The sequence below is a fragment of the Ischnura elegans genome, chromosome 1 (genome assembly GCF_921293095.1).
Source record: "Ischnura elegans chromosome 1, ioIscEleg1.1, whole genome shotgun sequence".
In the NCBI taxonomy this organism is placed as follows: Eukaryota; Metazoa; Arthropoda; class Insecta; order Odonata; family Coenagrionidae; genus Ischnura; species Ischnura elegans.
In genome coordinates, this window is record NC_060246.1 from 16,501,956 (window position 1) to 16,518,524 (window position 16,569).

At 42.7% G+C, this 16,569-nt stretch overlaps 1 protein-coding gene across 1 annotated transcript in view; it reads left to right on the plus strand.

Moving 5' to 3' along the window:
* The window catches only part of LOC124156312 (protein naked cuticle), a 52,186-nt gene extending 36,978 nt beyond the window's left edge, over nt 1-15,208 (plus strand). The window contains exons 2-5 of the mRNA XM_046530791.1: nt 2,372-2,691; nt 7,547-7,717; nt 9,710-10,314; nt 11,812-15,208. Of these exons, the coding sequence (XP_046386747.1) occupies nt 2,372-2,691; nt 7,547-7,717; nt 9,710-10,314; nt 11,812-12,901 (2,186 nt within the window). The 3' untranslated portion in view covers nt 12,902-15,208. The remainder of the gene's footprint in view (nt 1-2,371; nt 2,692-7,546; nt 7,718-9,709; nt 10,315-11,811) is intronic.
* Nucleotides 15,209-16,569: the final 1,361 nt, after the last annotated feature.

The following is a 16,569-nucleotide window of genomic DNA, read 5'->3' on the forward strand; positions in this document are numbered from 1 at the left end:
ACGGGCGATTTCTTTTCCTTTCTGCGAGCTGTAGAGGTATGACCTGGGACTTGTTTTTATGCACACAGAGTTACTCCACCACGTCGAATTTCATTAAACCTAGAAATTTTAATAATTCAAATATCATTGGGTGCTTCACAATTTTTGGCCATTTTCGGAAAATTAATCTCCGATTCCATGCCTGGTCAAAAAGTACTGCGACGTTGCATGAGGGGTATTTTTCCTCTGCTACTGTGGTACTTGAAAATAACCTTGCATCTCTGCGCTCGGTGAGTGGATGCGAACGGGTTTGAAGGAGAGGCCATCTCGACATGGGGCTCATTTCGACCATTGTGTTCATTATGAATGAGAATTTCTCATCCAATGATTGAAATTATCACGAAGAAGGCCTCTAGTGGCAGGATTTTAATAAATTAAATTTATTTGCATCTCGTTTACCATCTTTTCCATCGCCCATGAAAGTATTGACATGAGGCGCTGTTTGCCCATAGCTTTTGGTCTCTTGATCATATTTCCTGTGAAGAAGGGTCCAAATTGGTACTCAAAACGGTAAATTTCACTCTTTATTTATTTATCTAATGCAGTCCAAAAACAGCTCGAGGCCAATTACAGAGGACTCAATATAACTAGAGAACAATTTACTTATATTAAGCAAAACGTAACCAACCTTGAAAAAAAATATTCAACAGTATTTACAAATAGATAACAAAGAATGGTAGACTTCATGGGCAGGGGCGCAGCTAGGAATTAAGGCTGAGTGGGGTTTAGGTGCAACTAATACCGGTGTGTGTGGTGGTATGGAATACCCACCAGGATAAGCGGTAGGTGCGAGATAAATAAATTGCGGAATTTTAAGTTAAATGGTTCAAAATGGTGAGTTTTACGGCTTTCCGAGTGATATTTTATTAATCCATACACTATTTTATCAGTAATATCAATCCAATGAAGTAAAATGGATTAAATTTAAATATTTCTCTAAGCTCTGGGGGGGGGGGAGGGTTTAACCCCCAAAACCGCCCCCTCGCTGCCCCACTGTTCATGGGGTGGTGCGAGGAGTAAGTAGGGGGGAAATTACGATGGAGAAGGTGCGAGGTATGAATGAGGGATGAGAAAAAGGATCAAAACTCTCAAAGAAACACTTTCAAAACAATTGGAGTATGTACTCTCATTGTTCTATGAATTTAGAGAGTGAGAATTTTTTTAGCCGATGATGACAAATCCTAAGTGCACAAATCAAACAAATTGTTGTATGTGAGCCATTGTAAATATCTATGTGCAAGTTTAAAAAATAATTTCAGTGTTTTGATAGGGTAGAAGAGTATTTTAAAGCTCCGATAAGGTCAATAAAGGCCTTCGGTATATCGCAATTCATTGAGTACTTACTTAGTAAAACGGTTTCCAAAGGCTTACTGATTGTGAGTGTCGTCCGCACCAAGTCGGGGCGCGGAGAAGGGAGCTTTTTCTTAAATCTCAACCACGTCTGTCGTGTTGGAAAAATGTACGTGTCTCATTCCTTGCATGTCATTTGAAGTTTCAATTGTTTGAAAACCTCTGCATGCTAATTTTCTGATCACTGGCATGTCATCTCCTCGGCTTCCGTCGGTATAATTGTCCCGTTTCCACGGCAATTTTGTTTTTTAAACCCTTAGGCTCTCAAAAGTCATTGATATTATCAGATATGAAAAGAATTTCTGTCTGAGGTATCCTAATGAAAGTTAAGCGTAAACTCAACCGATGACGCGAGGGCGATTCTCGGCATGAGCGCTTACGATCAAGATTGAATGGACGAATTCACAGATCACGTGATGGATGCGATTGCCTGATTCCGATGCGATTCGCTTTTTTGTGTTTTGGTTATTCCGGTTGTAAATATTATATTATTTCTGATAAATCTAATACAGACGAAGGATAAGAGGTATCAGGATTTAATTGAAATTTATTGATATGTGGGGCGCTAAGGGGGAGCGCGTGGCTGCTGATCGAGGTGTCCCGAGTTCAAATCCCGGGCAATATCCTCAAACAGTACTCCAGAGGGCGAGATGGCCTCGGGAAGGGAAGCCCCTCCTTCCCTGAACGTGTGGAAAGAAATGGAAACGCTCGTGGCTTAGGTCGGGGTGAACTTGAACTATACTCACCTGTGAATACCAACCATCGGGTGAAATACTGTACTTAGTAGCAGCTGTAGTAGTAGTGATATTTTTGTGCTCTGTAATTGTTAACTTTGTTTAAATCTCGCTCTGTAACGTTGAAGCTGAGCTCAGTTTTTGGTTTCGACACGACGCTGCTTGGTCGCTCTTTTTTAACTTAAAAAAAATAATGCTACTGAGGCCTTTGCACTTGTCTAATCGTTCCCGTTTCTCTCCCTGTGCAGTGCTGCCCTCATCGGCGGTGGGCGGAGACGCGCTGGACTGCGGCGGGCGTCCCTCGGACACGGAGGAGTTGCTGGGTGGCCGTGGGTGCGGCCCGCACCATCTGCACACCTCCGACGAAGACGAGGAGTGCGGCGGGTCAGCTCCGCCACACTTGGAGGCGGCGGCGGCGGCGGGCGCCGTCGGGGGCGAGGGGCGGGGGAAGCAGTGCTCGGAGGAGTGCAGCCGGGAGGATGGGGGGGCGTGGAGGCCGGAGCGCCACCACCGGTGCTGGCGGCGGAGGGCGCCACCCTCGCCACTCGTCCCCCGCCTCCACTTCGAGGTGAGTCACATCGAGCAGTGGAATGTGTTTCACCCACTAAACTCAATACAATGGAATGATGATTGCCGTGGTGCGCACGGCATCGCCTGGAGCCAGTCCGGGACCTCCTTACGTAGCCGAGTACCATGAGCGTATTTTTAAAGGGGGAATCGCGCGCATTTCGAATGTGAAGCTAAAGCGTTTTCAAAGTTGGCCTTTCCTGCCTCGATGGCGACGAAGTCCTCGTCTAGCAAAACGGAAATCACGGGTTGTAGACCCGCTTGGGTTGTTTGCCACTATCTGGCTTTTAGTGATCGCTCACTAATGTTTTTCCTTAAAATTTTCCGATTTACAGGCCCTAAACGCGGTTTTTACGGGGTTCAAAGATATTTAAATAAATAAAGTTCTTAGTCTGTCGTGAAAGTCCCCAGTATTCGATTATCAAAATTAAAATAATCCGAAAAATTGGGTTGAGAAAAAGTTCAAAGTTGTGTGATTTCCTTTGATTGTATCTGCATCTTCGATCGTATGCGTCAATAGATTCGCCTTTCATACTCTTTACTATTGAGGAAGTTGCTTTGATATTTAATCAATCTCGACCGATCTCAAACCACTTATATTTTATTGTGAGGAGAACGAATTCTCACCGTGGTTGCTAAATGGTTATGTGGAGTAACGAATTCGTAACCTCAAGAGACGTGTGGCGCTAGTGGTCTATGGAAAGATCCTCATTATTCCTCAAGATGAGGTTTTGGTATTGGCACCACTAGTTTACTTAAACAACGCATCCGTGTTTTCACTATCGAAGCTTTTAAATGGAGCGCAGTTCTTGAGGTCCTTCTGAAGATGGCCAGATGTGCAATATCATGGATTCCCTAGATGAGGAGATATCCACATTCTATTGTTTACGGTTCATTTGTTTCACCGTAGAAATAATGCCCCTCCGCAAAGGAGTCGATTTTTTTTCAACTCGATTTGCAAACGCGTGTTCTCCATTGCGATGCGTCTCAAACCTATGGATTATCTCTCGTCGCGCACAAATTGAACAGATTGCATATCGATTGTTTACAAGTATTTCAGTGTGAAGGTCGTTCATTTATTTTTTATTATTTTTTTTACCCAAAGGTAATCACCGCACGAAATCACATAGGGAGAGAATTGGCGCCAGCAGTAGCGCAGCGATGGGGGGGTTTGGGGAATAATCCCTTCCCCCCGGAGCTCAGAGAATTTTTTTAAATAAAAATATTTTAGTGGTACAAATTTTGTAACTAAGTAGTATTAGGGGGAAGGATGACTCACCAGCAAAATATCAAACTATTCACAGAGTCGTAAAACCTCACCATTTTGAACCATTTATCATAAAAAAAATTTTGGGGGAGGGCCCCCGCGCCTCCCGCTTAATCTGGCAGGTATTCCATACCCTCTAGACCCCCCAGTATTTGTTGCGCCGTAAACTCCCCCTCACTTTAATTCCTAGCTGCGCCCCTGGGCGCCTGCTTCATCCCTATCCCGAATTTCTCGCCGAGGAGGACCGGTTGCGGGAAACACTAACCTCGGTGTGAATAGTAATTGACTCTGCTTAGCACTCTTTCTGAATCTATTGATAATTAAATATTAGGAACGCTGTTGACGTACCGATTACAACGCTACAAAGAACGAAAATCTAAGACTCCCAGCTTTGTTTCATAAAATTATTAATAGCCATTCCTGCGAAGGATGCGTAATTGAAAGTAACGTCGCATTTTAACGTGACACTCACAGGCTGTTTTTTCAAGTTTTGTTTTGCTACCTCTTCCCCTTTTTATTTCAAAAAACGACTAACAAATACGAAGTATAAGTAACGAATGACAACTGACGCCATTCGTTGTTTTTTCATTGTGTTGTTTTGGTTGTATCATTAAAAATCGCATGCATATTTGAAAAAGTAACTTAACTCTTTTGCTTGAGGAGTACTTTGAACATCGAATTCTGACGGTAGCGTTTGTTGTTTCTTTCATTGGAAGTTGTATGCCCAACAACTTAAATGCTCACGAAGGAGAAGCCACAGGATATTAGCATAGGCGGATCTAGGGAGGGGGGAACGGGGGCACGTGCCCCCCCCCAAACCCTTAAAAAACGTGCAAGATTTTTAACACGGTCCCGTTATCATTGCGTTCGTTTTGTATTACGGGGTATCCTTTTGACCCCCGCCCCCCAGAACAAAATCCTCGACCCGGCCGTGCGTGCCCCCCCCACCCAGAAAGAAATCCTGGATCCGCCCCTGAGCATAGGTATATATTTTTTTCGTAAATATTTCATGTGCTAACTTTTTACATGCCTCACCATAATATGTACCATTAGAAGTTAGAGATACTAATGTTGGCCTTAGCGTTGCGTTACTGCGCTAAGCGCTATCTTCTATTTAACCCGCTGATGGGGAATCGCCGACCACGTTACCGCTGTCTGGGCCGTATTCGCATCCTTCCGCGATTCTGCCCCCATTCGACTGGCGAGAGAGTGGCGCTGAGGGCGGTGGCGGATCAATCAAACCACCTCCTTCGTTTTTGAAACCACCTTCTCACTTAGTCTTCGAAATGTACAGGGCTGAACATCCGAATTCAGAATATTAAGGTTCCATGATATTCCATTATCCGAATTCCGAATAGAATCCATAATAACACAATGAAAATTTTCTTACGTAAAGTTATATGGGCTTCTAATATTTGTTTAGTAAAGTATATTTCTATTCAGTAATTATTATAATTAATTAACAATCACTACTGACCATCGTGAAGCGTTTTCTACCATTTTATCCAATACATTAGCACGAATTTCAAAGAAAACCGTCAATAGGAAGGTTTTTATTTACAGTTTGTCTGCTTAGTTACATATTATTATATTTCCTTCGGCTAAAATAATGGATCGATGAAATAGGAGTAGCCCATCAAATAATCCGTGAGAATATGTATAGTTGTTTACGTTTCTCGAACTGTGCCATAAGAATTCCAATTGGAACTGCATTTCTTGATAAAAGTGAGGGAGAGGTTGTGTGTCCGGCCTGTGTTTGCATCTCAGAGGCCTTTTTTGTTTACGGCCGTCGGGGAGGTCTGAATCCTTTTCCCGCATTCCGCGTTGCAAAAGAGGCATCGCCAATCATAAACGAGAATGTCAACGCAGGCCGCTTTGCCGTCCGGGTTGGCCATGGCCATTGGGTAAAGTTTCTTGTATGCCTGGGAAAAAGTTAATGTGTGACACAATTTTGGCGACAATTATCTTGTGTAAATAGCAGTAATTAGTGTTCCTAGATGATATTGGGACTAAGTGACGTTACATGGAAGAATAAATGGATGCAGTGGTCGATTCAAGATTGGAGATAAGGGGGTGGGGGCTATGTGTGGCCCTGGGGGTTTTGGCATTATCCTCTCTTGTATATATTCGACAAATGAACAAAATTACCATTTTATCTAATGCAAATTCGATACTCCCCAGGGTGTCTATAGCCCCCTCCTCTCTTTATCCAACACTGAGTGGATGGGATCTCTTGGTGGAGCTACATGATCGAAAATCCACCTGCATAATCATTGCAGATTTGACTTAAGAATATTCATTCGTGCGCTTACCTGGTTAGTTGAGCCTCTATTAAAAGTTTAAGTATGCTTTTTTTATTATACTTAGCAGAAATTTTAATATGGACTGTATTTGTTATGCCATTAGAAGGAAACGGATTTATCATTAAGGACATCGGGAAGAGAATTCCATTATAATATGAGGCGATCATAAACAGGAAGGAGCGTATGAGAGGATCGTACAATAAGAGTTTAAAGAAAAGGCTGGCGAAGAGCCTGATCTAGAGAATAGTACGAAACGGTGAGGAAACATAGACCTTCACGACAGAGGACGAGAGGAGACTGGAGGCTTTCGAGATGTGGCTGTTGAGAAGAATGGAGAAAGTGAAGTGGACAGAGAGGAGGAAGGAAGACAAAGTGCGTGACATGGTGGGTGAGGAGAGACGGCTTCTACATGAGATGTGGAGGAGACAGATGGTCTGCATGGTGCGAATACTTAGCGGGGAGGGGCATTGTAAACAGTGTTAGAGGGTAGAATGTTGGGTATGGAAAGGAGAGGAGGGAAGAGAATTGTATTGAATGAAAGGGAGTCGGCCTTATTGTGAATTGAAGAAGGATGTCCATGAAGGGAGGGTAGACTAACAAAATACTTCTTAAATACTCCATCAAAACGTACCTTAATCGGTAGAGTACTTTAGCCATAATTTGCTGTGTGAAAAGTATATAATTTAAATCGTTAACACTAGAAACAGTGTAATTGTTAAGGACATCAAAACCGAATGATCATATTGGATTTCGATGAACCTTAGCCTTTCAGTGTTTCGCTTGCCCTTGCTCTCTTTCAACTGAGTATACACTTATAAACCATGACATATATTCGCACTGATATTTTATATCCGTAGTTGTATTGGTCTTATGACCAGTTTCACTGTAAATCAGTATCTTCAGGTACAATTAAGTATAATTAATGTTGTATTGTAAATATGTATGTATTAAGAAAATGTATAATGCACTTGATGATGCTACTAATGTGTGAAACTGGTTGCAGTAATTAAAAAAATGATTGAAGAAATGCAACAAGTATCAGCAAAACTATATAAAATGCAGTAATGGTAGAATATGCAAAATTTCCAAACAACTGTCTTAAATTCGATTTAGATCTAAAAGACCACTCCATCAATTGGTCAGTTGTCTGCTGGGTATCAGCATTATTTCAATAATTGTTTGAAAGGTGAAAACATTGATTGAAAGAGGGTAATTCATCTTTAAGCAAAATGTTTTGGTGGTAAAATAAATGTGAGAAGTAAGAATTGTCTCTGTGTTTTGTGCAGGGTATTGAGTGTGATGTGTCTGTGGATGAGCGGCCTGCGTGTAACGTCAAGGGACACCAAACGCCACCAGCGCCACCTTCACAGCAGCCATCGCAACCACCACCACGTCGCCGCCAGGAGTTCTCCTTCACACTCTATGACTTTGATGGCCACGGCAAGATCACCAAGGATGTAAGTACTCATTGGTCTAAGTGCTCAATGCATTGTTCATATCCACATTGCCCATGAGTGAACTGCTGTCTTTCCTCCTAAGTCGTAGTCCTGCAGGTGTCTCAAGAAGCATTCCTCTTTTCACATTGTTCTGGTTTCCTCTCTATCCTAAAACAGCTCTCTTCATTTGCCAAGTATAATTTATGCTCCATAGGAACAGGTTGGTGGATCCCACGCTGAGGATAATAAGGTGGGAATTTGGTGAAAATCTTTGGCGGAATGCACTGTGGCCACCAGGGGCTGATCCAGGATTTCTTTCTGGAGGGGTCACAAGGAAGGCTGTATCCAGGATTTTGTTCTGGGAGGGGGGCACAAGGATATCTCGTAATACAAAACGAACGCAATGATAATGGAGCCGTATTCAAAATCTTGTGTATTTTAAGGGTCTGGGGGGACACATGCCCCTGTACCCCGCCCCCCTAGATCCGCTTATGGTGGCCACCAAATCCACTAAATTTCCACTTGGGACCCTCATTGGCTCAATGTGAATTCCTCCTGCAATGTACTAGTTTCCATCAGGGATTTTCTTAAATTCCGTGTGGGTAGCACGTGAACTTGGGATGGGCTCCATTTCAATTCATCATATTCCATGTGAGATCCACATTGTTTCCACGTAGGGGCTTTATATTGGCTTTGGTAGTTTACCACAAAATTTTCCCCCCTCTTGCCCCTATCTGGATCCGCCACTGGTTATTAGGTGAATATTAGGAAAATTTGTAAATGCAGCCATACTTAATCCGGTATGTGGGACCCATGTGGATTGATGGAATTGTTTCACCTGGGCTATTTGAAGTATAGAATGGATGTGGTTCACACTCATACTGAGTCGTCCATGGGTTGATGTATGCAATGGTGATTGATACCCTTGTACACTATGTCCTGAAATCATGATGTTGATATTAAGGGATCGGTCATAAATGTGGGAAATATGGGGAGGATGCATTTCTAACTCTCAACGAGATCCAGTGGATAGGAAGTGGGTTCTTTCCATCAGTCAGTAATTGTCATAAAATAAAAAATTAGAGGCTTTGACGTTGTGAAAAGGCTCCATTATGAGATTCTGATAAATATTAATCGATTTTCTTGGTGTTTAATTTTGGAAAATAACAAAAAGTCTTGTTTTATAGATGTGCGCCTGCTAAAAATTTGAGCCAGTGAAATGAAGTTTCACTAATTCATCACGTGGTGGCCATGTCCCCCCGTTTCAGCCTCGACCAAAGAGTAGGGATGGGATTGATAGTGTCTGATCACAATGTCTCATCTCCTGTGATGATTTTCCATGGGCAGTGGATGACTTGTGAGCTAGTTGATGCGGGTGAAACGTTAATGGCCACTGGTTGATTATCAAAATGATTTCCACCATCATTTCCATTTCTGCCCAAAATTCTGGTGGAGAAGATTAAATGCCCCTTCCTCAGCCTTCACTAAGGTAGCTTATAAAGACTTTTTCAAGGAGTTTTTCCCCCCACCCCAATGTTTCGGCCTGTTTTTGTACCTGTGACTGTTGTGAAATGAGGTGAGCTTCGTGAGGTTGCAATTCTATGGGAACAGATAGTTTTAGAAAATTTGTGGATTATCCTTTGATCAATGACTGAAAGTTTCTTATATTTGGTGTGGTGAACAGTGAACACCCTAATATTCAAAGAGCTGAATTCAGTCTAGGGTCTGCTGAATTATGTGCCCAATTATGCTGCCCAGTGGCATTGTATGTCTGGCGGCAATCATCACCTTGTCAATGAAAACTCTACTGAAAAAGTATATGCCTCGGTAGTTCAAGTTGTAGAACACTTGGTGCAAATTTGCTAGAGCTGAGTTTGCATCCCAATCTAGGCAATTATTTTTCCTCTATGGAATATGTATTTTTTTCTTTCTTGTCTGCTCAGTTATTTTTTCTTATCACTCGTTATTGCCATTTACATTCTCATGACCTTCTTTCCTGTCCATTCGCCACAGGACATCACGGGGTTGGTGACCACCATCTATGAAACTATTGGGTCCACCATTAGAGTGCCCCACTATGGCAGCAAGACCATCAAAGTGAAGCTCACTGTGTCCCCCGACAAGAGGGGCTTGGGTGGGAATGTTGCGCAACCCCAGCAGCAGCAGCCCACCCCACCGGACGAAGGGGACGTGGGCACCACAACGACCACCCAGCACCGTGTGCGTTTCAAGAGGGACTTGAATGTGACAATTCGCGAGAGGAGGCGGCAGGTGGCGCCATCGACTCCGAGCAGGGGGGAGCAGCAGCAGGAGGAGGAAGGCGTGGGGGAGGTTGTGATTGTGGAGGCAGAGGTGGAGGGCGTGGAGGTGGAGGAGGATGAGGAAGAGGGTGGTGTGGCGTACCGCAAGTTGGATGGCGGAGGGGGCTGTTGCCGAGGCGGTGGGGTGGAGGGTCAGCGTCTGCCCCCGGAGATGTCGCCCCTGCTCCCATTGCTGCGTCGCAGTGGTGGGCGTAGGAGACGCAGGGAGCAGCGCTCAGGGTCTCTTCAGCGCCAGGAGCTTTTGCAGATCATCCAGGCAAACATGGAGAAGAACAACCTTGGTTTTCAAACCTCAAGGTAAGCAGGTGTCCTTGACCCCTATCCAAATGGAATCAATCCATTTTACTCTAAGCAATTTGTCAGTTCTACTCTAAACAGTTTGTCATGTGACCTGGAGATAAAGGCTCACTTCCTTCTCATTGCTCTTGGTTTATCTTGTAGAGGTTGGCCTACAAAAGGCTGTGGATTTCCAGTTAATCTTTGACAGTGATCCCTAAATTGACGGTAGTATGTTTTTTCCTGTAAATGGTTCAAAATTTCATGGCAAAAAGTCTAATCAAAGGTAAATTGTCACATTTTGATTATGTAAATAATAAGGTTGTATGATTAAGCAAAATGGCCAATTGAAAGCCTAACTATCTGGAACATTCTGCATGACAGTTCTTTGTGCCATCAGAATCATGTGCAAGTTTGCACTTACGCAACTCTCTTGAAATTGAATATAGCATGGCCTAATACCATGAAGCAAACTTGGTGTTGCACTTTGCCTTCATTATGTAAGTGGCACTAGGCAATGGGGTCATTAACTCAGAACTGAAATTGCAATTCATTTAAATAATTTGGTGCATGGAAGGGAAAGATAAGTTACGATAGAAATACAATCTTCCCCTGTCAGCTGGGCTCCCATAAATTTTAATGATGAAAATGCAAAAATTGCCCCCTATTTCAGTGAGTTTGTTATGTCATTAGAGTTCTGATTCATTTCTTCAGTTTGAAGAACCTTTCATTGAGGGAAAGGAAGAAAAAAATGCTCACAAGAGTGTTATCAAGAATGGACAACATGACACCAATGCAAGGCAGAAGAGGCAAGGGTATTGGAGAAGCAATGACTCCCTTGATGATGAGAGCTCATATATCTGCATAATCATAATCATCTGTGAAAGGGTTCAGGCTATCAATTTTTCATTCCAATTAACTTGAAAAATAGGCAGCAGATCAAAATGAGAATATATTGAATTCTATATTTTACGAACTCCATCAAAGTTGAGAATATAAATAAATATATTAGATAACTAGCACATAATCAAGCTACTTCTTCAACTGCAAATTTCATCTTCAGTTTTATCATTAATATTCCTATGAAGCATTTAGAGCACCAATGAAAACTGTATTTATGAGTCTCTTTATTAAATTCTGTTTTGAGTACGTCATTTTTTTTCCTACTTTCTGGAGTGTTTGTTCATTAACGAAGACAGTTTACATGGCCGACAGTTAACATAGGTGCAAAATAGGGGTGAAATAGGTGATAAAGCTCAGCTCCTTTTATGTATTCCAGTACAATTTGCTATGAAATGGCCTATCAATATTTTAGAGTGTAACTGGGTCAACTTATGAAGTGAAGACAATTTCATGAAATGAGTTCAAACAGCCTCCATATGCACCATTGTTTACTCTCTCATGCCACCTATAGATTGTAATGGCTATTTTATGACATAATATGTGATAATATCTTTGTACTTTCTCCCATTCATTTCCAATCATGTTTCAACAATTTATTCTTTCTGCTTGCATTAGAAAACACTGTGGCCTAGATGGACACCACCACCATGACCACCTGCACCACAATATGGTGCCAAGCGGAGCACCATCCCCCAAGGCCAAGCACCATTCATCCGTCCACCGGCAGCCCACCGTGCAGCAACGCTCCCCACCAATTGATTGCCACTCGCAGATGTTAGACTGTGGGGTACACCACTCACATTATGTGGACCTTGAGGGCTGTGGCGACCCCTGTACTGTGGTGTTGCACCAAGAGTGCCGGACAATGCAAGCCAACAGGACAGTGTGCACCCACCACCATCCCTCTTCCCCCCCTCGCCCTGCGGCAGCGCCATGTCCCATGGTTGGGCGTGGAGGAGGTCGAAGGGAGAGGGGCTCAGGTGGCCGGGGGAGGTCCTGCCCTGCCCCCTGCCTCCTCCGAGGAAACAGTGCACCACAGCCGCACCACCATGTGCGGTCGAGGTCTCATGACCTGTCGCGACCCTTCCCCTACCACTGCCTGGTGGAGGGTGGAGGGGATGGTGGCATGGGGCCCGATCTGCCTCCAGTAGATGCGTCGCCACAGCGTCTGAGTGGCAGCTCCCCTCGGGGCCGTCGCCACCATCGCTGCAGCCGGGGTCTAAGGTCCCCTAAGGGTCGCAGCGAGGGGGGTGGCAGCATCCCGTCCCCAGGGCAGAAACGTCAGCCGGCCCCTGCCCCCCCACCTCTTGAAGCCCCCTCGGTGGTGCAGGGGTGCAGTGTGATTGGTGCTGGGTCCCCTCCGACACCTCCAACCCCCCCTGCTCAGGTGCTGATCGGCTGTGGTGGCATATCGTCTGCCACAGCAGCTGCTTCGCACCACCTCAAGCACCGCAACCGTGAGGAAGACCAGGCGCGTGCCATGGCGCAAGTGGTTCGGTGGCTGGAGAAGGGTCATTTCTTGCCACCTCCTAAGGGAGGAACAGGGGGGGAGATTCCCCCGCCAACAGAGCCACCACCAGGGGACCAGCGGCCCCGACAGTGTGGCAGTGGCAAGAGGTCTCATGGCCGAAGGGAATACCGGCACATCCATGAGCACATCCACCACCACTATCACCACTACCAGGAGACTGCAATCATTGTATGATTGGCATTTGGACTATAGTGAGGGTAAGGCCTTAGGCACCCACCATCAGTTGTGTGTTGTGTTGACCTACTTTTTGATCTGGCAGCAGGTGTCACTACTAATCGATGCTCAGCACTGCCAACTCTGTGGAGATTGCAATCGAAATGTCTTTGGACGTAATCAAAGCCTAATTGTTGTGAAGTGATGAAGGCCTGAAGCTATTGTGGTCTTATGATTGGTTTTTAAAACGATAACCTCTTCTCTTGTTCCTCTGTATATTCTTTTTGTTAGGGAATTTTTCTACTTTAATTCTGAGTTTGCTCACTGGAGTGAATGGGGACTTTCGTTGATGAGAGACATTTCTGAATTATTTATTGTGCATGATATGCACAACTAATGTCTCTGGAGACATTCGTAATTTAGTAACTCATGAGTTGTTTGCCATGTATTTATGATTTCTTTTATGCTGTGTCTGACTCATTTTGTGAATTTTTGTTATCTCTCGTTAACTCATTTTAGTCAGTATTCTCATATTCACTCTTAGCAACAAAAAGTGATTCTCTTGAGGAAAGTGAGCCGGAAGCTGGGTTCTAAAATTTTAACCAGTATTCTAGTAGTTTACCAAGGAGCAAGAAACGTGTGATTGCTTTTTGTATATTGAGTGAGTATTCATGGTAGAAAGACTGGATATCTCTCCTAATTAAGGGGTCATTCTTATTGTCTTTGCAAATCTCAGGTTATTTTGGAATATCAAAGGGATATCAGGTTTAAGATTAATTTATATATATTGTGTTGATACTCAAGTAGTAATGTATGTTGAGCAAAGCATCAAATAACAGCAGAAGTTCATGGTAATTGGATCCTTTTAAGAAAAGTCAGTATGAAGTTACTGTATTAATGATGAAATATTTAACATTTTGTGTTTGAATGTTAAAGAAATCTGAATTCAGCATACATTATTCCTTGGTTATTTGTAATGCACATTTAGTTCAGATTGCCATGATACCCTGTTTGGCGATCGAAGCATAAATGCCCGTACGTATATCATATATATGAACTTTCTTAATCATGGAGCCTAAAATCTAAAGTGGAAAAAATTTCTATTTCTTCTGTAAGATAATTTTTTGAAATAGCTAATATATATATATACATATATCTATATAGGGTATGTACAAGTGAGCCCTTCAGACTGAAAAATACTCGCATTTTCATATAGACAAGGAAGGATGATTATATGAAAAGGGTGCAGGAAGATCTACCTCGAGTGCTGACAAGAGGGGAGAGAATTGGCGTCAGATGGACGTCCACCTGCCCCTCACGTGGCACACCAACTAGTTTAGGAATTTAAGTGTTCAGTGTTGTAGCTGTCATTTTGCTATGTATGGTTGGAGAATGGAAGTGTTGTGTGAGTGGAGGGAAGAGGCAAAAGAGCTTCTGCGATTCCTCTCTTGAGTTAGAGCCCCATTTATGTTTGTTTTTAAGAATACACTTGGACTGGTCGTGCACTGGAAGTGACAATGTATGGCTACGTGACGCCCATGTGATACAAGCATCAACAGGTGTCTACAAGACTAATGGGTTTGTGTGGCAGGCATTTTACACTGCGGATGACTTGGCAATTTTCAGTTCACTATTTGTCCATATAATAAGCAGAGCGCAATAGTAACAAACTCATGGCAAAGGCTGGAGGTAGCAGTAAAGCATTGACCGTGAGGTGGCTACATAACGCTATTCCCATTTTGATGGGACAGCATGTGTGAATGCGAATCTGTTGGGAGTCACCTGTTTGATTCATATCCTGTGCACGAGATGAAATGCTGTTTGAATTCTGTAACTGCCTGTTGATGCTCATGTCGCCCAAGCAAGGAAGCCACCCATTCTCACCTCTTGGACACGACCTGCCTTGAGCACGCAGAGGTTGTGTATGTTAATAGAAAAGTGGCACCTCTGCTCTGCTATATTGTACAGTGTAGATAAAATCGCAATAACATTTCATGTGAATGTTAATATTTATTTTTTAAAGTCTTCAGATCAGTGGGAACTGGTATTTCTTTAAAGAGACTTTTTTATGCAATGTGTTTCATATAAAAAAACGATATTAGTTCAAATTGCCCATATTTTATAAAAATATGTCTTGGGGCATTCAAATGATATTTGAGAAAGAAATTAAACTTTTCATGATGACACAGGCTAAACTGATGCCTTGAAATTGCCTTTTGAATGAAATTGCCTGGCCTTTTCTCAACTATGTCTGGGAAATGTGAAAGTGACCATTTTTTAAAGAATAATCCGTTGTACAAATGTCTCTATTAAAATTATCAAACATAATTGTTTATTTCTTTCACTGCAGAAGTATTTCATATCCCTTTTAAAAAACACTAATGAAGGTACTGATGGTAAACTTATAAGTTGGTACAGATTTCTGATACTGCGTATCACTTGAAGAATGTCAGTGGTGGTTTTGTAAAGTTGAATAGAATAGTTTCCTCACGGTTGAGATATTGGAGATGAGGGATGGTATATTGAAAAGCTGACATAAAGACCATATTGATGGGACAGGCAGAGCCCCTCTCTCATTGGAGCTGTGGGAAGGGGATTAAAAGTACTTTTTAAAGTAAATTTGAAGGATATAGAAGAAATAATGCCATATTTTTACCTGTTAATAGCACTATATATCCATTTTAAAGTACAGTCTTTAATGTTAAATTTTGTTGAAAACCCTATACCCTGTGAACCAGTGTTAGTAGTTTTGTGCAGTCGGGAGGGACCTTGAAGTCTTCAAATCCTCTCTATTTTCATCCCTTATAGAAATGTGAAACCTTTTTCCCTATCCAATGCACGTTTGATTATAATCCTCAGCATATCAAGAATTTATGGTCTAGAAGGCAATACGCCATCATCATTGGGGGAATGAGCAATCTTGTGACCATCTTACGTAAAATGAAAATTTGGAAGTGAGCATATGAATGAAAATAATGGGAGTTGCAATCAATATTATGTACTGATTCATACAATATGTTCCGCATCGCCCCAATGTATATTTTGCGAAAGGATAGTTATCACGGGAGCATACAAAATGGATGATGATTCCCCCACCTCAAGCAAAACCAAGAAATTATGAGTCATGCCATATAGGGAAGGACCGTGAACATTAGGCATTTTTATAAAAATATGTTCTGGGGCAATCAATTGATATTTGTGGAAGAAATTAAACTTTTTATGTTGAGATTTTTTTGCAAAGCGTGGAAAGCTAGAAAGCATAGATGATGAGCCTTTGTGAAGATGTGCAGAAAAAATCTTGTGCAGAGGAAAGTGGAAGCTACCAGTAAAATGGGGAAGAACCCTTTCAAGGGATGGAGTGCAAGGTCGCATACTGTGAGGGAAAAGGATGGAAATATTTCGATTGAAAACTAAGATGAAGTGAAAATATGAAAGGAACAAAGGGGGAGTCAACTCACAATCAGCACAAAAATGATCAAAGATGAAAGTGAGGTAGAAAATGAGGAAGTGGGAGCCAGCATCTTAAGATCGGAATTTTGCCCTGCAGTAAGAGAGCTGTGAAGGAAGAAAGCTGCAAGTATCAGGGGCCCAGCCAGGAATAAATGCTGGGGGAGGTTTAACACGTTGAGCGCCAACCTGAATTTTTAATTAAGTTCATCAGGGCCAAATATTTTTTTTTCTATTTTCAC